This window comes from Uranotaenia lowii, chromosome 3 (assembly GCF_029784155.1).
Source record: "Uranotaenia lowii strain MFRU-FL chromosome 3, ASM2978415v1, whole genome shotgun sequence".
NCBI lineage: Eukaryota > Metazoa > Arthropoda > Insecta > Diptera > Culicidae > Uranotaenia > Uranotaenia lowii.
Window position 1 is genome coordinate 111,896,868 of NC_073693.1, and position 22,231 is coordinate 111,919,098.

Below are 22,231 nucleotides of genomic sequence, written 5' to 3' on the forward strand. Positions count from 1 at the left end.
CCCCCTCTCATGGAGGTAATAAATCTAACTCCTTCATGAAATCTCGCTTATCGGTTGTGGTGATACGACAAAGCTGTCACGAATCCCGAAGAGTACCACATTTTTGCATGAAAATAGATTTTTTTTCTCGCAAGGAACAAGATGAAAAGTTGTATGCGTCTGGGTTTGTATGTTTTTGCGATTTCTTTTCTCATCGTCTGACAGAGGCAGCGCTTCATCCGACCGAATGCCACAATTCATATGGTACGAAAGGATTTTTTTGTCACCAACAGCAATTGAGCTGCTCCTTTCGAGCTACCTACCATACATAGGCACTCGATGACACGAATAAAAGGAGCAGAAAATAGATATTTTCCGGATGTTCCCATGTGGGAGGAATAAATCTTCAAGATTGCCGGCTGACGCCATTTATTTGTTGGAATGACAAATTACCATCCAAGCCAATCAATGTGTTATCCTTTGCGGGTGCTTGGTACAAGATCGAAAGGATGAAACATACAGATTTGTTGGTGCTGCTGATTGAGTTATAAACCGTTTAAGGTTAATAGCATTAAAAACTGGTCTTTCTATTGGAAAATAGTGCTGAGTATTTATTTGAGAGTTTCAGAGATTGATTCCGTATGAATAATAGAAGCTTGGAAATAAATTTACGAACAGTAAAAGCGTTTTCGTTTATTTCCCACTGGCATGGTGGCAAAGGAGAATTTCTTAATCAAACGAAATCGAAATTATATGCGGGACAATGCATATAATTTCGATTTCGTTTGTTGACGGGGTGACGGTTTTATTTGTTTACGTAGAACGTACAAAAAATTGCAACCGAGCTAATGGAAAACAAACGAAAACGCTATAAAAGGAGTTTAACCTAAGCTAGTCATGAACATTTCAAAAAATAAACACAATTTTTTTTAAACGCCTATCTGTTATCAAAATTCCAAGTTAAAATGCCTGCCAATTCGAAAAGCGGTGGTGGTGGTTCATCCAGATCGAGTAGACCTTCGTCACGCAGCCCTCCTCCGCCCCGGACCAGAGCACCTCCTCCGCCACCTAGGACTCCACCAAAGGCCGCGCCTGCCGGAACCCCTCCTCCGGGACGCTCATCCGGCATCATGAGGGACATCGGGACAACTGCTGCGGGAGTGGCTGTCGGTTCGGTCGTCGGAAATGTGATAGGAAGTGCCCTTACCGGTAGAGGAGGAGAGGGAGGATCATCAGGCCATCATGCTGCTGCCCGGTACGAGTGTGATCCCGAGAGTCCTTGCGCCAATGAAGTTGAACTATTTTTGGAGTGTGCTGTGGATCAACAGGATCTGCAGAAGTGTGAAAGTTTGAGGGACAAAATGGCTGCCTGCAAGAAAAAGTACGGGGTTTGAAGAAATCATTTATAACTTAAGTGACCTGGAACCTCAAATTTGGATTGTGATTAAAATTTTTACCAGATGAACTCAAATCTGTATACATGAATCGAAAAGCAATTCAAACTAATTCGATTTTTGACAATAGATGACGATACTGATACCTATATTTTTGGCGAGTTTAAAAAAAGTCATTCACAAACGATATGGCAATGATAATATAATAAAGAATTCTAAATTTATTACTCGATGAAAATTACCCTGGGTGTTATCTGGCAAATTTTATTTAATTTTTTTTTATATTGAATGGAAACCCCCCTTCTTTGGCTGAAGGGGCTTTTTCCTAAAATGCAGATGTATACATTTTCACAAAACTTAATGAGAACCACTTGTCAATTGATTGAATTAAATATATTTGTAGATTCCGGGATCTGGAGCACACGAGAAACCCGCAGACAACCACACCGAATACCACTTTTCGGATAGAAATGACAACGAACGCGATTTACAGGGAATTCACTTTATTCCACCTAACGCTACTGTAGGACCGATCCCGATCAACAACTAAAGAACACTGTCGGTCGGGTTCTTATTTGATAGAGGATTATAATTTTAACTAGGGATGTTCAATCCAACATATATTTTATCGTATTTTCCTCTTTTAGATTAAAGGGACTAAAAACTTCACTGGATGAATTGTTTACTCGAAAAACCGCTTCAAGCTAAGTTTCACATCAATCTGTCCAGTAGTTTCTGAGGTTTTGAAGAACACAGATATAATTTTTTTTTATCTAAAGATTTCAGCGATTTGTTCTTAATTTCAAACAACGATTAATAGCTTTCAACAAAAATCATACCTCCAGATTTTTTATATTGTTAAGACTGTAACATGAACTTTTAAATGCAATCTACGATAAAATTTTCGACTTGCTACATTTGGAGTATTCGTAGCCCAAAAATAGTAATTTCTCAACACAAATCGCCTGAAAACATTTAAACAGAAACAAATTATGGTAAACCGTTTTTCACGAAAAATGCGCTTGATAATTATCTGAATTCTTATGGCAATTTGTTTTCATAAAGCTAGAGTGGTCCTATAAAAACTGTTCTTTAACTGTATCTTTTCTTGGTGTTATTGGGATTTATTCTGCGATTTGAGTGGCGTTACATACATAGTTAAGAATAGCCTCTTTAGCCTCGAAATTTTCGTTCGGATGAGTTGTTATTGGTCTTCAGAGCTCATCGATACACAAATTTCTTGTTTCAAGCGTTTTCTGGAGTCAGGTCGAAGAAGTGAAATTTCGTGAGTCACGTCACTCAAGTCGCAGAATAAGCCCCAATATCACCACGAAAAGATACAATTGAAAAACAGGTTTTATAGGACCACCTTAACTTTATGAAAACAAATTGCCGTAAAACTTTTATATCAAGAGTATATATTTGATGTCTTCGACAAAGCTTCATGAATTTTTAGGTTCTACAGTGTTGTAGAACAATGTAGGCCTCTATCTTATCACAGTTGGAAAATAATTATCATATCTCCAAAACTTTATGAACTACTCTTAATTAATTCATTCAAAATTACTGCTTTTAGGATAGAAACTTTTTTGCCACTGTTGAAGCATTTTCTTTTTCGGTTCAAATTTTTATCAAGATTTTCGGACTCTTAAAGCCATGATCACCGAAACAAGAATATGTGTTCAAAATTTAATTATTTTTTTCAACTGGATGAAAGAAACTGCTTTTTTTTATTAGAAAAAAAAAATAGTAAAGACAGATAAAATTCTAAAATAAAAATATGAGTGTTTTCAACTAAATCTTTTAAGATGATTTCTGGAAGAGTGGCAGCCTTTATCATCTCTGTTCTCTGTGTTTTCTTAAAATTTTACAAATAAAAGTATTCAATCATTGGATCACAGAATACGCCAATGGTTTAGTTACACCAGTTTATAGCATTTTTGAACTTAGTAAGTTGAAGATAAAGCTGGGACATATATCAATTTCTTCTTTTGTCATCCCCTCCTCCCCTTCAAAATTTCCAAAAAAAAACCGAAGGGGGGGAATAAATAAAGCTTGAAGTTTTTAAAGTAAATTTCGAAAAAAAAATATGAAAGCTGACAAGACCAAAAACAAATTTTGGAAGGGGGAAGCTATTTAAAATTTTGTATTCTTGATTTTAATAAACTTTTCGATACAAAAAATTACTTGATTATCAGGTTTTGTACATGTACATTAGAGTGGCCCAAAATTGTACTACGTCTGGTATTTTGGGGGCTCAAGCTTCAAATGATAGCTAAGGGTATAAGAAACAAACTTTTGTAAGGCAGGGACTCAGAAAAATTATGTTTAGAGGTCGCACTGGTTCGATTTATGGAAAAATTCCATTTTTTCGACATTTTGTCCTAATAACATTTTCAGATCTTGAAAATGTATCAAACATATATCTCTTATATTTTTTAAATTTTCTTTATAATGTAAGTTTTAAACTAAAAATTTATTGGGGCTGTTTTGGACTCTCAATTTGCATGTATGATTTTTTAAACTACGCAATACCATGAATTCTGGTAAAAAAATAATTAAAATTAACAAAAAAGTGTACTTTGGATTAAGATTTTTAATCAACATTTAATTCAAAAGATGCGCGACGTTATGATGTGCAACTTTGCAGAAGAAAGTGTATAGCCATGACTTGTAGTTTTAAAGTAATTCAAGATTCACTGTGGAAAAAAGTCACGATTTTCAAATTTTTGCTAAGAATTGCTTTATATTATGCTGTGGATGAGTTTCGAGAAATTCAAACTTCTGATATCAAACTTTTTAATCCTTTTATCGATCCTAGAATGAGCCTAAGCAAGCATGACTAGTTTCTAGATTTTAATTTTAAATTTATTTAGTGGTTGTAGCCATACAACATTCCTCAAACCGTCACCGAATTATGGGTAACACAACCTTCAATCAATAAAAAATCTAAAAACTTGGAATGGTTTTTTCTGGTGATTTAAGGATCGATAAAAGGATGAAAAAACCTGATATCAGGAGTTTATTTGGTTCTAATATTGCTCGAAACTCATCCACAGCATAATATAAAGCAATTCTTAGCAAAAATTTGAAAATTGTGACTTTTTTCCACAGTGAAACTTGAATTACTTTGAAATGACAAGTCATAGCTATACACTTTCTTCTGCAAAGTTGCACATCATAACGTCGCGCATCTTTTGAATTCAATGTTGATTAAAAATCTTAATCCAAAGTACACTTTTTTGTTAGTTTTAATTATTTTTTTTACAAATATTCATAGTATTGCGTAATTTATAAAATCATATATACAAATTGAGAGTCCAAAACAGTCCCAATAAATTTTTAGTTTAAAACTTACATTATAAAGAAAATTTAAAAAATCTTAGAGACACATGTTTGATCCTTTTTCAAGATCTGAAAATGTTATTAGGAAAGAATGTTGAAAAAATGGCCTTTTTCCATAAATCGAACCAGTGCGATCTCTAAACATCATTTTTCTGAGTCGCCGCCATATAAAATATTGTCTCTTGCACATTAAGCTATCATTTGAGGCTTGAGCCCCCAAAATCCCAGACATAGTACAATTTCGGGCCAACCTAATGTACAAAGCATGCAATTTTGATGCGTATAACCTTTCGGCAATTTATTCCAATTTATTTGTTTTTCGCATTATTTTTTATTGTCCTTCCTCTTGCGATGTTCCAACTCCAAGTGACAAAAAAAGGATTTGAAATTTGTTTCAGCCTAACTTTTAATGTACAATCTTGCGCTGCATCCGAAAATGGAGTTAAAAAACAACTCAGTAGAAGAGTTTTTTTAGTTGCTCAAAATATGAAATTTAGATGAAATAAAAGAAATACTTGTAGGGCGGGTATTCCTAATTTGGCATTTGTGCCTAATGTTTACATACCGTTTGATGTTGACTGTTTGTGACGTTTTTTTTTCCATTTATCACTATCATAGAATAAATGATGATGTAACGGATCATGTGAACTTCCATGTTACAAAATAAAAGTTTTCTAACTCATAGGGTTTTCAGTAAAATAAAGATTTTTCCTGAACAAACACTTTTTTAGAAAAAGAAGATTAAAGCTGAATTTTTTAACCGTTTTTTTTTAATTTTTCTTCGGATTGTTTTTTGTCATGATTTCAGTAATTATTTTGTTAGAACCCAGGGCTGGAAAACAGAGAAATAAATAAGAAAAAAGCGCTCAAACGTCAAATTGGTCTGATTAAATCACCGACCAGTGAGCAGGTAACAAATTTAGTTTCATTAGAATGATCATTATCACAACTTTTTTTTAAGTCTTTAAATGAGTTTTGCATTCAACAGGTTTACAAATTTTACCAACCTGAGCATGCCTTATTTATATAACAATAGTTTTGTTGATTTTTATTGGCTCCGGCACGAGTTTTTTCTTAAACGATTTCAACTCTTTTTCAAAAAGTGCTCAATTTTTGGCCCAAAATTAAAAAAAAAAATGCTGCAAAAATGCTGCAGCAAATTTCTATTTGCCTGACCTAGGGTAGAACCATGTTTTTTTCGTGAAAAAAACTAAAAAAGCTTAGGTCCATAGTTAGGAACACTATTTTTAACGTGTTCCTAATTTTGGGCATAGTCAAAGTTTTCCAAATCATATCAAAGTCATAGAATATATTTGAAACGAGTATGCTTGACGTAAACACGATATATATATTTTTTTAACTATATATATATAGTTACTATACTATACTATAGTTATACTATAGTGTATTTCAAAGCTAAAAATTTCCAAAACATATTTCTGCCAGGCTGTGGAAAACGCACCCTACCCAACAGAAAAGGAAACCATCAGGTTACAGAGAGCTTCTCAACGAAAACAGAATCAAAAAGAAAAATTACAAAAATTAATTTAAAAAAATACGTTGTATACCGTCAAATGGGGCATCATGCAACCTTTTTCAACTTCAAAGTCTTCTAAAAATGTTTTGTCCACAGATAATCGTACCGCTTGTAGTACTTCAAAAATTTTTTAGACTGATTGATCATCAAATTGATGTAGTGAGAAAAATAATTGGTTACCAGTTAGGGGAGAGGAGGGCTATATGCGCATTAGAGTGCCCCAAATGACCCGACTTTTGAAAAAGTTATGCGCTGCAGGCTAAAATTAATCCTTGGCCGAGTACAGGATCTCATGAAAAATTTGGGCAAGATCGGATCACGGGAAGGTGTCGCTCAACGAGCCTGAAGTTTGTATGGGATTTTGAGACATTTTGTTCGGGAGAAACACAAAAAACTAGTTTTTCATCAATAACTTTGGTTGCCGTCGGCCGATTTCTTTCAAAAACGGGTTTTCTTAAAGCCTAAATTATGAAAAAGATTTCATCCGAAGACTGCATTTCGATAAGAGTTAAGATAAAAAAAGTTATTAGTCCTCAAAAATGGGCTAACTTTTTTAACGGTGGTATTCAGCACTGTTAATGAGGCGTTAATATGTTCGACCGCCTCGATTCATTAACAGTGATGAACACCGTCCTTAAAAAAGTTATCCCATTTTTGAAGCCTAATAACTTTCTTATCTTAACTCTAATTGAAATGCAGTCTTCGGATGAAATCTTTTTCATAATTTAGACTTAAATAAAACCCGTTTTTGAAAGAAATCGGACGACGGGAACCAAAGTTATTGATGAAAAACTGGTTTTTCATGTTTCTCCCGAACAAAATGTCTCAAAATCCCATACAAACTTCAGGCTCGTTGAGCGACCCCTTTCCGTGATCCGATCTGGCCCAAATTAGGCATGGGATCTTGTACTAGGCCAAGGATCAATTTCAGCCTGCAGCGCATAACATTTCACACGTTTTGAATTTCCCATACAAATTTGGGGCAGTCTAATGCGCATAATAAGGAAAGCACTTATTTTCTCCCATATTCCAATAGATAAGAGTCTGAAAACTATATACACATGAGCGACATCTGTTTTATATACTTTAGAGCAATTTTTGTGTTAAAATCTCTCACAGTTTTTGTGAAAATAGTTTTATAATAAAAAAAGTCAAAATAGCCGATTCCCGAAACTGGCGGGCTAAATGCGCATATTTATGTTTTTAGCTATATTTCAATAACACTTGCAATATTTTGAAATAATTTAATTGAAAATGGTAGAAACGGATGTTAAGCATACGTCAAGGCCGAAATTTTGGTGAAATTTTTTACATCACTAGTTTTTTTTTGCATGAAACATAGTTAAGTATGCCATATGGCTATATTTCATGGTAATATTTTTTTCATATTGTATTTTTATCGGATCAGTAGGAAGTTCTTCTTTTTTCGCTGTAAGATCGTGATTTGAGCGTAGATTTCAAGTTTAAATGATAAAATGTAAAAAATGTATACGACTTATCTATTTTTCTTGATATTGGCATTTAACCTGCCTTGATATGGGCATTCAGAACCTGTCTCTTACTACAATATCTTATCATTTTCAACTTTGCCAGAAGCTTCAATTTGTTGAATTTCCGATTTCCAGATGAATAAGAAAGAAAAACCATTCAAATTTTTGTTCACAGAATCTGTACGCACGATAATTAAAGTTCAATATATTTTAACGAAACTGACAAAAATCTTGTTTGAATTTTTAAATTTTTTTGGCTATATATAACAATCAAATTTCTTCATGCCATGTTTCAAAAGCGTATTACCCTCAAACTGCACTGATTAGATACGTTGAATCTCTAGCCATATCGTCAATCGGCTGTATGTGCATATTACCCAACATGCGCATTTAGGAACACTTCCCCCTATTTTTAAATTTACAAAAACGTGCGGTTTTCACTCTACTTAAGAAAAATGGTAAGTTGCAACAACCTTTATTTTTAATGAAAAATCAAATGAAAAGGTTTGAAAATATACAGTTTTTGATATATTTGTTATTTCATTACGCCATCATTACCATTAGAACCATCTGCAGATATATTTTTTATGTTCGAATCACATTTAATATTTTTGCAGTCAAAAAAAATATTTTTAAAGAGAAAACAAAAGGATGGTGTCGTGATTCAACGAATCTCAATTCAGAGATTCACTTAACACGTCTGTCGCTCACAAGAATAGATCAATGACAGACTTTGTTTTGTTTGTTTGTCTAGTGTTGCCAAAATAGCAAACGTTGCCATAGATTTTTTTTTATTTTGCTTATCTTCAGTGTTGCCGAATACAACTTTTAATTTAAAATATTTTTTAACAATTCTGATTTATTTTCTCATATCCTTCATCTCATCACTAAAAGTACAGTATACATTATGGGGTAAAAATACTACCTGAAATCTTAAAAATTTACGTTTGGATCGATGAAACTTAGAAATTTACAAACGAGATGCAAAACAATCAAATTCCAGCATTTGGAAACAAGATTTAAACGGTGAATCATTGATTTGGATGTTGAGTTGATGCATTTTACCCCAGACTGGCAACGGGTTTTTTTAAAAAATTATTTAATAAAAATAGGTGATTGTCCATAAAATATTTTTCCAACAACAGTGTGTGTAGCGCATAATAAAAGCAATTTTACGTTTGTAGATGACATCATTAAGCCAATCCGTCATCTATATATATAAAAAGTAATTTCCGTTTGTTTGTTCGTTTGTATGTTTGTCTTCAATAGGCTCAGCTGCCTTAAGAGCTAGAGAGCTAAAATTTGGCATGGGTACTCATTAGGACCAGGAATGATGAAAAATGTTTTTAGATTTTCGGATGACCCCTTTTGAAGGCGGTCGTCCATACAACAACGGATTCATTCCCCCGAACCAAAAGTCATGGCACCCATTTTTTTAACCGACTTTCGTTTCCGTTCGTTTCGTTGGCGGGATTATTTTCACCATCACCATAGGCAGGCTATTAGAAACGACCATCCAGAGCTCACATGTACTGGATAGCAAATCGAAGCTTGCTGAGCATTAAAAATTTGGAAGTGAACATTTTGGCGGGTGTTTTTTTGTACCTTCTACTGTTCAAAGCACATGCTACCGGTACGAGATATTTGGAAACAATTATCAGCCTACATTTTGATTGAAGAATACAACCAGCCTGTTAGGAATATATTGACTAGAATAGTAGTGGCTTTCAAAGTGCTCTTTACCGCTCTGCCGCTCATAGCAAGTCCGTCCCATTTGCATTTTCATCATTTTTGAGTTTATCCGTGGAATCATCTTAAAATGATCGGTAGTTTTAGGAGAAAAAAAAAATTTTAGTACTTTGTTCTGATGAACATTGAAAAAAACCTCAAGTAAATTTGTCCCATCTTAAAAATGATCGCAAGTCGGTCCCATCGAGAAAATCATCACAAGTCGATCCCAAAGTCAATAATCATAGTGATAGACGACCATGTAGTGTGCTTTGAAATATAATGTTGCTACTGTAACAGTTGTGCAGCCTGCAGTTATATTGGATATGATCAACTCGGTTTTTACAGCAATTTCTCGCATGTTATAAAAAAGTGAAATATTTTTTGCTATTTTTTCGACCATTCTGCATAAAATTTTAATTGTATAAAATAATAACGCAAAAAAGGTCTTCACTTACAGTTCTCTTCATATCCTACATTAAGCTTTTTAGGCTTATTTCTGAACGTATCCGGCCGGGAAAACTCGATCATTTCACCCAAAAATAAGGCAATCTCCTGAACAATGGATTTCTAAATTTAAAACTCAAAAACCGAGCCATAACCGGTCAAATCCGGTCAAGCTCCAGGTATTTTCCTATAAAATGCAAGAAAAAAGGTAAAAAATAAACACATGAACATAGATTTTTTACCAAGACACATCAACGGCGGGCGTTCAAATCTTATTTTACTATTCCAAAAACGTATGCGAAGCTATTTTATTTTATATTCGAAGTAATTTGTCCCAAAAATAATAAATTTCTTGAATTAAAAAGAATTTTTGGTTTGTATTTTGCAAAAATTGTGAAAAAAAATCAGAAAAAATCGGGTTTTTTTTCCTCGATATCCAGGCAACCGGACCAGACCGGGTATTTCCCATTTATTCTTTAAAGATCCGGTAGCCTGGTTAAAATTGGGCAATCTGGAATGCTTACCCTAGGTTGTTTAAGAAATAGGTTCCGATAGACCGGGACAAGCTCTCTTCTAGCCTTGTTTTTTCATCAGCGTTTGCAGTTGGCTATGGAATGGGACTGACTTGCTATCATTTTTGCTAGATACCTACCATGAAAATAATCGCATATGCGTCCCAGAGTATAATGTTCATCACAAACAAACCAAATTTTGGTATTTTTGAACGTGCAATGATGTAAAAGTATTTGTTTGTCACGTAAGTAACTAATGCTGTTGATTGCTGCCATCAAAACCGCGGGAAAATACGAAATTTCTCAAAACAAGTAACAAAATTCAATTGCTGTTTTCTCAACTCAACAAAAACGCAAATGGGACAGACTTGCTATGAGCGGCAGCGCTGCTGGGGGGCTTTGAAGGTCAACCATTTTTGTATTTTTCGAATTCCTCATAGAGATAGAACAATTTTTTAGATTCAGAGTTTATAAGTTCAAGGCTGCGATTTTAATGCTTCAATTGGAATTTTGATGGGGGATTAGAAAATTGATAAGATAATGAAATTTGAGGAATTGGGTTTTATCCAATTCGATTTCACTGATCAATTTCTAACTTTTGAGTTATCATTGATGACCAATGTGGTCGATTCTACCATCCATTAATGGGATGTTTGTGCCCATGAAAAAAAAAAACAGAACTAAAAAAAAACCTTTTTCATAATATAGAAATGGTGTTTTTGAAATGATTTATTTTCGAAAACTTCAAAAAGCTATTAGTAGAACTTCCAACATTTAAGGTAAACTTATAATAAAACAGTACGAAATTTAAAAGCGAAAAAAATACACACATGCAATTGAAAACATGCAAAATGAGTTTCCAACATGCTCAACAAAATCATCCATATTGAAAAGTGGGATAATCTTCAACAGATATTTTCATTAGATAAGGGATGGAAAAGATAAAAAAGCAGTTAAATCTTTTGAAGATAAAACTATTAGGCCACATCTATTCAAGCTTCCTAAGAAATGATGTTTGTAAAAAAATGAGGTATCAAATTCAAAATAAGGGGCCGGCTAAAGGAGTCGTCCATATTAAGTTTTCAATATCTTAGTCATCTTGCCATTTTTATACATCGGATTGCGTTGAAAATTGGCACATAGGAGTTATTTGGGACAAACAATTGTATTCACTTATCCAAATTAAAGTCAGGGATCAGCCTAAGGGGTCGTCCATATTAACTATTCATTGTTTTTGCGATATTGTCGTTATTATACATCGGATTTAGATGAAAATTAGTACACGAGAGTTTTGAGAGACGATGAATCGATTTCAGGTATTGAATTCAGCGTAATGGGCCGGCAATGGGGTCGTCCATATTAACCTTACATTATTTTTGAAATATCGTCGTTATTGTACATCGGATTGGGATGAAAATTTTCTCACGGTAGTTTTCAGAGACGGAAAATCGACTTCAGATATCAAAGATTGTATAAGAGGCCACCAAAAGGATTTTAATTTTTTGGCAATAATTGCGTTGTTATGCTGTTGTTATGTCGACTCGAAATTTTTACACGGGTTTTTTATTTGACACGGGCAATCAATTCCTGATTTCAAATGAAGTAGCAGACGACAGAAGAGGTGTTCGTCAAATATTTTTACAATTATAACTTAACAATTCATTCGGAAAGCATCTGGAAAATATTTGGCTATTGACTTTCATACAAACTGTTCATGACATATTCCAAGTTGAAAGCGAAACGGAGTTCGTATGGGATCAGCTAGTACTTCATATTTTTAAAACCCATATTGGACTCCTATGAACGTAAAACATGAATGCAGAAATTTATTAGAATGCTTTAAATTTGATAACATCGAATTCGTCTTTGTTTAGAGTTTGATGCTTTGGGGTAGCATTGATCAGTCACTATTTGGACGGTTTCAACGAATTTTCTTGATCATAAATGATTCAAAACACCTTCATAATATTTACAAATGCTAGTTTTTGAATTTCTTAGGCAGTTCGGAAGAAACTCAAATAATATAAAATTATTCATGAAACTCTACACAATTGGACACAACATTTTCGGTGATTTAAAGATACTTATTTTGTAATTTTTAGTCCAGTGAATTCTGGGTTTAGATTTTTATCGCGGTCCAAAAAAAACAACATCGCGGTCCTCAATGTGTTAAGGCCGAACAACAATTAAAATCGAAAGATGGACAAAGATGCTGCATAAATTTAGGGGCTATTTTTTTAAGTTTCTTATAAAACTTTTACTACAAAAAGAAACGGAATTTTGCCTTCATTCAGTTCCCTAGGCCCTCGAACTATTCCCTTTCAATTATTTCCTCTAAACTTTACCGTTTGATAGGCTTTCTAGCCTTTTTCCTAGACTGACATACTCTTGGAAAATGTCCCTATATTTTTTAAATCAAAAATTTACCCCAAACTACAACATAAACATCACCAAAACTATACATTTACTAAGTTGAACTCTCACATAAATCAACCTGTTTGCATCTAAACGCTTTGATTTCATCAGGAAGGGTGTTTTTCTGCGAGGCTTCGAAAATAATAGATATTTTAAGATTTTGAAATTACATTTTTACTCACATTTGAAATTTTGAAAAACAAACCAAGTAGAAAAATGTGATGAGATATTTTAACTTGAGACTTAGTTATTGATGGTTATGTGGAAAAAATTCATGTAGATCATTATTAACCCGGTGATCGTTACCCCGGTTTATGGCACTGATAACAAAGATCTGAAAAATCGAGGATGTCTAAGTTAAATATGTATATAATACGATGAAGTTAGTTTGGAATTTTTTGTCACCGCAGTTACCATAAGGGTTTATACTAAGGTTGCTAGATATTTTCAGTAGGAGAGAATGGGATACTTGATCTTCTTTTTTTATTTTCATCGTATATTTTTGGAAAAATTTTGCAACTCACCGTCTTTTGCATTTTCTGACAGCGTGTAACTTTAAGTTTATTTGCTCCAAAAGTTAGAACGATACATGAACTCGTGATTGTATCCCATTTACCCGAAAACCATTGCCCAGAATGAATTTTTCCCAGAATGACAAATACCCGAAATCAAACCCCAGAATGAACCATTTCCCAGAAAAAAAATCCCCAGAATGCACCATTTACCAGAAATTTTTTTCCCAGAATGGACCATTTCCCAGATTTTTTTCCCCAGAATGGAACATTTACCAGAATGGCACAAATCCCAGATTTTTTCCCTGGTATTTTTATTTGTTTTTTTTCCTAATGAATTCTTGAATATTTCATATGATTCGAAATTAATTTTTTCAAAATGATTTTTTAAATGAAACTACGACTTTGAAATTTTCCAACTAAATTTATTTTAGAACCAATATTGTGCTTTGTTTATGGTTTGAGTACTTGATTTGATTCAATGCTTACCATGGTCTTTTAAAAAACCGTTTTGGTTTCCGACTCCTCACGCTGCGCGTTCGAACTTGAAAGACGTTTTGTCCTTCACGCTGTCGCGTGGCGGACGGGGCTAAGGGATCACCCCTAGCTTTCACGCAGACCTAGGAAGCCCCGGCAGACCTAGACCAATGTCTTAGGGCCGCCGCTTCCGACGGCGGGTCGGCGGCCTCCTCGGATTTGGGAGCTTCGGCGGCTTTGTGCCGCCTCAGCCCCTTCATCCTCGTTGGTTGCGGCCTTGCCGCAAAAGAATAAAGTTATGAAACCCCATTTTTTTTGTAACAATCCCTTTTTTTTAAATAATTTCTAGTAAGGATAAATGTTTTCAATTTTCTGGGAAATGGTCCTTCTGGCGAAAAATTTTCTGGTACATGGTTCATTCTGGTGAAAAAATTTCTGGGGAATGGTACATTCTGGCGAAAATTTTTCTGGGGAATGGTTCGTCTGGGGAAAAAAATTCTGGGGAATGGTTCTTTCCGGCGATTGGAATTCTGGGGATTTTTAATTCTGGGCAATGGTTTTCGGGTAAATGGAGTACAACCTGAACTCGTAGATAAACTAGAAGCGTTTTCGTGAGACGGTAAAAAAAAGTGATTTCAAGTTACAGGAGACTTGATCCTTAATGCAGGGTGCCCTGACCCCAGGCAAAAATTTAGTAAAATCCGAAGATAAAAGGTCCGTTAGCTGTTTTGTCATATAAGTTCTCATTTCACAGTTTGTAAGTATCAGACAAAAATAATTCCAAAAGTTTGTCTACTACCCTAGAGTAGACAAATGCAGTATATTTAGTCCTTTTTAACAGATAATTTCTGGATGAACATTAGTTATTGGACAAATATTAGTAGTTTTACGATTTATTCAGAAAAAAAACGTCATTTTGGAATCTAGGGATCAATTATACCCATAACATTCATTTAGAAAAACTTCTTCTTAAAAAAAAATTGATAATAGGTTTATACTAGCTGACCCGGTAAACTTCATTTTACCTTTCAATTAATAAATCGTAATAAATGTTTGATTTCATCTACTCGTTCATATCTTCTTCGTGCTTGTGAATCAATTTTTATGAAAATCATTACAAAATTATTCGACTTGTGTCCAAGGTTGCCAAAAAGAATTTTGTGTTTTTAACCAAAAAAAATCTCGAATTCTGTGATTTGAACCTGAAATTGAAGTTCATTGGAAAGTCATGTCAAACATCAACAAATTGGAAATTACTTATATTTTTAATAGAAAAAAATTAATATATTACCTTGTTTTCATATTTTCAAGATTCAGAGTCAGAAATAAAAATTCGAAAGCGACAAAAAATGTTTATAATTTTGGAAATCTGTTCAAAATTTAGAAAATCTGTGAATTCTGTGAAAATTTAAAAATTCTGTGATCTGTGACATTCGTTGACATATTTTGCTCAAAATTCTGTGATAATACTGATTTTTCTGTGATTTTGGCAACCTTGCTTGTGTCACGTTTAAGTTTAATTTTGTATGCAGAGCCCCCCTTCCATAGAAAGTAAGATTCTTGAAACTATAATACAACCCTTCTCTGACCCCAAAAACCCTGGAATACGAAATTTCACTTCATTTCGACCGTCCGTGATGGTGTTACATAGAAAACGCCTCCATTTTTTATATTAGATTTTAAATTAATTGCTGCAGGTTGTTATAAAACAAGTAGGGGAACTGGGTATGAGATGCGCCGTCGGGACAATATGCACCACCATCAGTGTTTCACTAAACAAACATTGTTCAACATTTCTGAAAATGCCAGTTTGTTCTATTTACACTTTTATGCGTTTATAAACATAAGTGGACCTTCTAAGTTTTCTATATTGCGTAAATTTGACGAAAAAAGAAAACAAATTTTTTTGGGAGCTTTTCTTCCAATTTTTCAACTTTTCTCGTAAGGAATTAAAAAATCTATCAGCAAAACATTTACCTGACATCTGTTCCAATGATGAACATTGGTCTTGACAATCATCACACAACGAAAAATTTCTTTAATCAACTATTTTCTTGATATTTTTAACGATTTTTAATAAGCATGTCTAGGCAGGGCAAACGCGCAAAGTCCGTTTATCTTTAAGCATGTTTCATATTTGTTTAAATTTATATGCTGCTTTCATCACAACAATTTTAAGGATATTCATACGTAATAAACAATTATATTAAAAATTCCTAAATTTAATATTATTTAATTAAGTATTCACAAGAACATTAGTATATCTGGCAGCACTGCGAGTAGCAATACATTTTCCATCTGTGAAGTAGAAAAGAAGTGTTTAAAAACACTTATTAATTGTTAAAAGACGCGTTTGAGTACACACATATGCGCACTTTACCCCAAACGATATGAAAATCATATTTTAGAAAGCCTTTCAAAATTTAACGATTAAGACGTATATAATTGGTATAAGTGTTCCTGTTCGTATATTTCTGGTGAAAAACAGACCCCTTTTCAAAACTAATGTCAAATTTACTGGATTGCATTCTCCATTTACGAGTAATGAAAGATTCTTCTTAACGTGGGCGTCTTACCCCCAGTTCCCCTAATAATTACAAACCTAATCAAATTGAATATGGACTTGAGGAATGAAGTCGATACAAAACATGGGTATATTTTACGTTGAATTTACTATTTACTTGAATTGAGATATAAAGAGGATTTTTCGAAACATTAATAAATTTGACAACTTATGATTTTCATAATGATCAGATGAGATTTATTAAAAAAATCAGTGCAAATATTGTAATTATTAGACCTGACTCCACTGATTAGCATTCAAAATCAAAGCATTGAAAATTCAATTTTTATCAACTGATGAAGCTACTGAAAACTGGTAACAACCAGAGGCTATAAGACAGGCGTCGTCTGCGTAGACAAAACAACTATTCAACGAGGGATAGGTAATGCCTTATAGTGGCTCCATAGATAACAGAAACATGCAGACTGGTAGCACAAAATCTTAAAACACTCAATGTGTTTTTGTGGTTTACTAATTGACCACCCAAGTGATAAAAGTTTTAAGTTTAGTATCTGTTTTTGAATTAGTCTTGTGGAATCCACGATGGTTGCTGAAAAATATCTCTGGAGCCACCTCTTCTAGTAATATTCTAGCATTTTCTCAGGAAGCATTACGTGGACCTAGACAACCCGGCAAACCTCGTTGAATAAACGTACGACTCTTGCTGATTTTTTTTTCTGAAACTTGTTGCATTGAAATATTTCTTTACATAGCGTGAATTTACGGACGAAACCATTCTGACAAATGATGAGAAGAAAAACAGAAACAACCTTCACTTTATTGACTTCCATCTGTACCGTTGAGCCGTCAACACGTACGCCGGAGCATCGTATCGTTGCTGTGTACCTGCAGGAACATTTTACATTATTTATTTTTTTTTCCTTACCTGTTTTTCAATCAGCACTTTTCAGTGCTAAAATTATTTTCATTTTCTTTTATTCATATTTTCTCTTTTCTTTCCAGCATGGGGAAGTCATCGGCTGGCTCAAGGGCTGGTAGAAAGCGTATTGCCGAAACTAATTCAGGTCCATCGCCCAAAAAAGTTGAAATTTCCAACTCATTCGATGTCCTTCATAACATCGGTGATGAGGAAATATTCATATTTAATTCTGATAAGAGTACTAAGAAACCTTCTTCTTCTTATACTCTTAAAAACGAAAAGATTCCACCAATAACGGTCACGATTCCTGACTTCAATGCCTTTCGAAAAGAAATTGTCACTTCCGTTAAGGATGTGAAGATTTCTTTTCAGATCGGTCGAAGGGGAACTGCTCGTTTATTGGCGGAATCTATTAATGATTTTCAAAAAATTTTAAATTATTTGAATAATAAAAAACATCAATTTTTTACTTACGACACCAGAAGTGATCGTCCATTTAAAGTTGTACTTCGTGGTCTCACCGGCGATCAGACACCGGATGAGATCACAGCTGAATTGAATTCTTTGTTAGGTTTTTCTCCAATTCAAGTAATTCAAATGAGGAAAAGAACCAACACGAATAATACCAGTAGTGTTGGTTTTGCTCCTGAACTTTATTTGATCCATTTTAAAAAGGATCAGGTCAATAATTTGCAAATTTTGGAAAAGGCTCGTCTTATGTTTCATTGTCGAGTAAAATTTGAACCTTTTCGTAAATCCCATACCAATGTTTTACAAAATATTACGCAATGTCGTCGTTGTCAAGCTTTTTGTCATGATGGCACTAAAAATTGTAGAATGAATGCCAGATGCATGTTTTGCGGCTCATTCGATCATGAAAAATCTAAATGCCTTTTTGGTGGTGATAAGCCAAAAACAGAATTTTTTAAGTGTGCGAATTGCGCAGGTAATCATTCCTCGAATTCTCTAGAATGTCCCGTTAGGGCAAAAATTGTTGCTTCTAGGAAAAATCCCAAAGTTTCCAGAAAAGTTTCTTCTCCTCCTTCCTCTTTTTCGTCTTCACACGTCAGACCGGCAAACAACCTGCCTGTTCGCGGTCAGCCTCGGCCTACATTGGAATCACGGCTGGGTAATACCCGAAGTGATTTTAATGTTACCTGGGCTGATTCTGCGCCACAAACTCGTTGTTTATCGTTCTCAGAGGTGGTTGAAAATGGGTTGCCCTCTTCAGGTTTAACTAATAAAAATGGGAAAAAACCAAGTCTCAACGTTCATGCGAAGGCTTGGGAAAATCCCCGAAATTCAAATACTTTTTCTTCTCCTTCATTTTCTGATCCTAACAATTTTGTTGATTTGGGTGAGATTACTGAGGAAAAATTAAAATTTTTGCATCAAAATTTAATGGAAATGATGCAACTTATGTTGAAAGCAAATTCAATGTTTGAAGCTTTCCAAACTTCTTTTAATTATGCAAACAAAATTATTATGACTTTACGATTCCCTCATGGATCCAAATAGATGTTTAAATATTATGAATTGGAACGCTAGATCTTTGCTGGCTAACCAAGATGAATTCTTTTTATTTTTGAAAACTCAAAACATACATATTGCTGCCATCACTGAAACTTTTTTAAAGCCAGACAATAACTTGAAAAGCAATGCTTTCTTTAAAATTTTACGAAATGATCGACTTGATCGACAAGGTGGGGGTGTAGCTATTGTCATCAATAGTCGTCTCAAATTTAGACTTCTTCCTTCTTTCAATACAAAAGTCTTAGAAACAATTGGAATTGAATTAGAAACTTCTATGGGGAAAATTATAATTGTTGCCGCATATTTGCCTTTTCAATGCCGCGGCGAACAGAAAAATTTTTTGAAGGGAGATTTGCAAAAACTCACCAGAAATAAATCTAAATTTTTTATTATTGGTGACTTTAATGCAAAACACCGATCTTGGAATAATATTTCATCAAATTCTAATGGGAATATTTTGTTTAATGATTGCTCTGCAGGTTATTATACTGTTGAATATCCTAATGGGCATACTTGTTTTTCTTCAATTAGAAATCCTTCCACAATTGATTTGGTTCTAACGGATTTAGGCGAGCATTGTAGTCAATTAGTTACTCATGCGGACCTCGATTCAGACCATCTTCCAGTAACATTTTCTTTATCCCAAAGTCCCATTGAAAACCCTTTAAAATCAACTTTTAACTTTCAAAAGGCTAACTGGGAGCGATATATGAATTTTATTGAACGTAATTTAGATGTAAACGTTCCACTGAATTCAATAGAAGATATTGATTTGGCTGTAGAAAATTTGACAACTGCAATAGTCAATGCTAAAGCCGCTTCAATACCTAAAGTTAAACATAAGTTTAATCAACCTTTAATTGATGATGATCTTCAGTTTTTGATACGACTGAAAAACATTCGTCGACGCCAATATCAACGTACTAGAGATCCTTATTTGAAATTAATTTATTGCGACCTTCAAAAAGAGATCAAACGTCGTTTAAATTTCATTCGTAATGAAAATTTTGCTAAAGCAGTAGAGGATATAAAACCCTACTCAAAGCCATTTTGGAAATTAACTAAAATTTTGAAAAAGCCCCAGAAGCCAATTCCTACTTTGAAAGATGGGGATAAACTTCTTTTAACTAATTCAGAAAAGGCTCAAAAATTAGCCCAACAATTTGAGTCTGCTCATGATTTTAATTTAAACGTTGTAAGTCCAATTGATGCTCAAATTTCCCTAGAATTTGATGATATTCTTTCTGAGCAAAATGTGTTTGAAAGTTCTTGTGAGACAAATATTGATGAACTTAAATTGATTTTCAAAAAATTTAAAAATATGAAAGCTCCAGGGGAAGATGGGATTTTCTATATTCTTCTTAAAAAGTTGCCTGAAAGCACTTTAAATTTTTTAGTTAAAATTTTCAACAAATGTTTTCACTTGGCCAATTTTCCCAATAAATGGAAAAATGCCAAAGTAACTCCAATTTTGAAACCTGGAAAAAGTGCTTCAGAGCCTTCAAGTTATCGACCAATTAGTTTGCTTCCATCTTTAAGTAAACTATTTGAGAGAGTTATTTTGAATAGAATGATGATTCACATTAATCAGAATTCTATTTTCCCTGATGAACAATTTGGTTTTCGTCATGGACATTCTACTACACATCAACTTTTGAGTGTAACTAATATGATTAACGCTAGCAAATCTGCAGGTTATTCAACTGGTGTTGCTCTTCTTGATATTGAAAAAGCTTTTGACAGTGTTTGGCACAAAGGTTTAGTAGCTAAATTAGCTCGATTTGATTTTCCTGTATATCTCACCAAAATTATTCAAAATTATTTGACTATCCGAACCTTACAAGTAAGTTATCAAAATTCATGCTCTGAAAGGACACCCATTAGAGCTGGTGTCCCTCAGGGTAGTATACTTGGGCCAATTTTATATAATATTTTTACTTCTGATCTTCCTGATGTACCAGAAGGAAAAGGTAGAAGATTATTTGCTGATGATACTTTGCTTTCAGCCAAAGGTCGAAATTTACGGGTGGTACGCAGTAGATTGCAACAAAATTTAAATTCCTTTTTGAATTACTTGAAAATGTGGAAAATTTCTCCTAACGCTTCCAAAACTCAACTTATTTTATTTCCCCATAAGCCAAGAGCTCAATTTTTAAAACCTAATGAAAATCATTCCATAACTTTTAATGGGGTTTCATTAGAATGGTCTGATCACGTGAAGTACTTGGGACTCACACTTGATCGGAATCTTACTTTTAAAAATCACATTGAAGATATTCAATCTAAATGTAATAAATACACTAAATCTCTTTATTCTCTCATCAACAGGAAATCCCGGTTGTGTCTGCGAAATAAGATGCTCATCTACAAACAAGTTTTCCGACCAGCGATCATGTATGCAGTTCCGATTTGGTCTAGCTGCTGCGCGACGAGGAAGAAAGCCATCCAGAGGATTCAGAACAAAGTTCTGAAAATGATTTTGCGGCTTCCACCTTGGCACAGCACCGAAGATCTTCATCGGATTGCAGGCATTGAATCTATCGAAGAGATGGCCAACAACATCATCTCCAACTTCAGAGGCAAATCGATGCAGTCTGCCATCGCAGAGATTCGTTCTCTTTATGTTTAGTTTAATTTTAAGATAGTGTTTAGTTTTAAGTATAAAATATTTTTGCTATTACAGGATGTTCTCCTACATTAAAAACTTGATTGCGCTCAGCAAATTTAAATCTTATAAATAAATTTTCATAATCTAGTTACTTATAGGGCTATGAACAGTTCATTATTGAGCTGAACACCTAGTTTAATGCAATAATGTAATATAAATGTAATCATGATTTGTTACAAATAAAGAAATATTTAAAAAAAAAATTAAAAAAAAAACCTTCACTTTACATTGACTTCAGTCATCAATAACAGATTAAAATAATCATGCAAAAGTGCATACTAAAATAACTTTCTATGCCTAACAGTAAAAAGGTTTTACCAAAAATAACATTTCAAAAATTTATTGGACTCTTTCGGGCAGTTATTTCTTATACGATTTTACAAATCGTTCCAAAGGGTTCAAAATGCCACATTGAAACGGACTAATGGCGTCACCAAACATTTTTTCACCCTGTTAAACAATGACGACATAATGTTAGCCCAGCCGCAGGCACGTAAACTTGCCGAGCTACACGATTCGGAAATACCTCTGACTTTGAATAGGTGCCACCCACTTGCCTTCACCACCCTTCTTGGGGCCCCTCATTCATTCGAGTGTAGTAAACAGTGAGGGAATTCCCACCGACCAACCAAAACAATTGACCGAGGCTATTATTGGGACCTTGATTTATGATTTGCGCCGTTTCGCTTCCAAATGGCACCCATTTGTTGTTGGTCGCTGGGGCCTGCCGCCAATCTGCTACCAGCACCGT

At 34.1% G+C, this 22,231-nt stretch overlaps 1 protein-coding gene across 1 annotated transcript; it reads left to right on the forward strand.

Annotated features, from left to right (window-relative positions):
* Nucleotides 1-867: 867 nt before the first annotated feature.
* LOC129758413 (coiled-coil-helix-coiled-coil-helix domain-containing protein 10, mitochondrial-like) lies at nt 868-1,528 on the forward strand. The gene has a single exon (XM_055755914.1). The coding sequence runs from the start codon at nt 945-947 to the stop codon at nt 1,371-1,373; it is 429 nt and encodes a 142-aa protein (XP_055611889.1). The 5' UTR covers nt 868-944; the 3' UTR covers nt 1,374-1,528.
* The last annotated feature ends 20,703 nt before the right edge of the window (nt 1,529-22,231 follow it).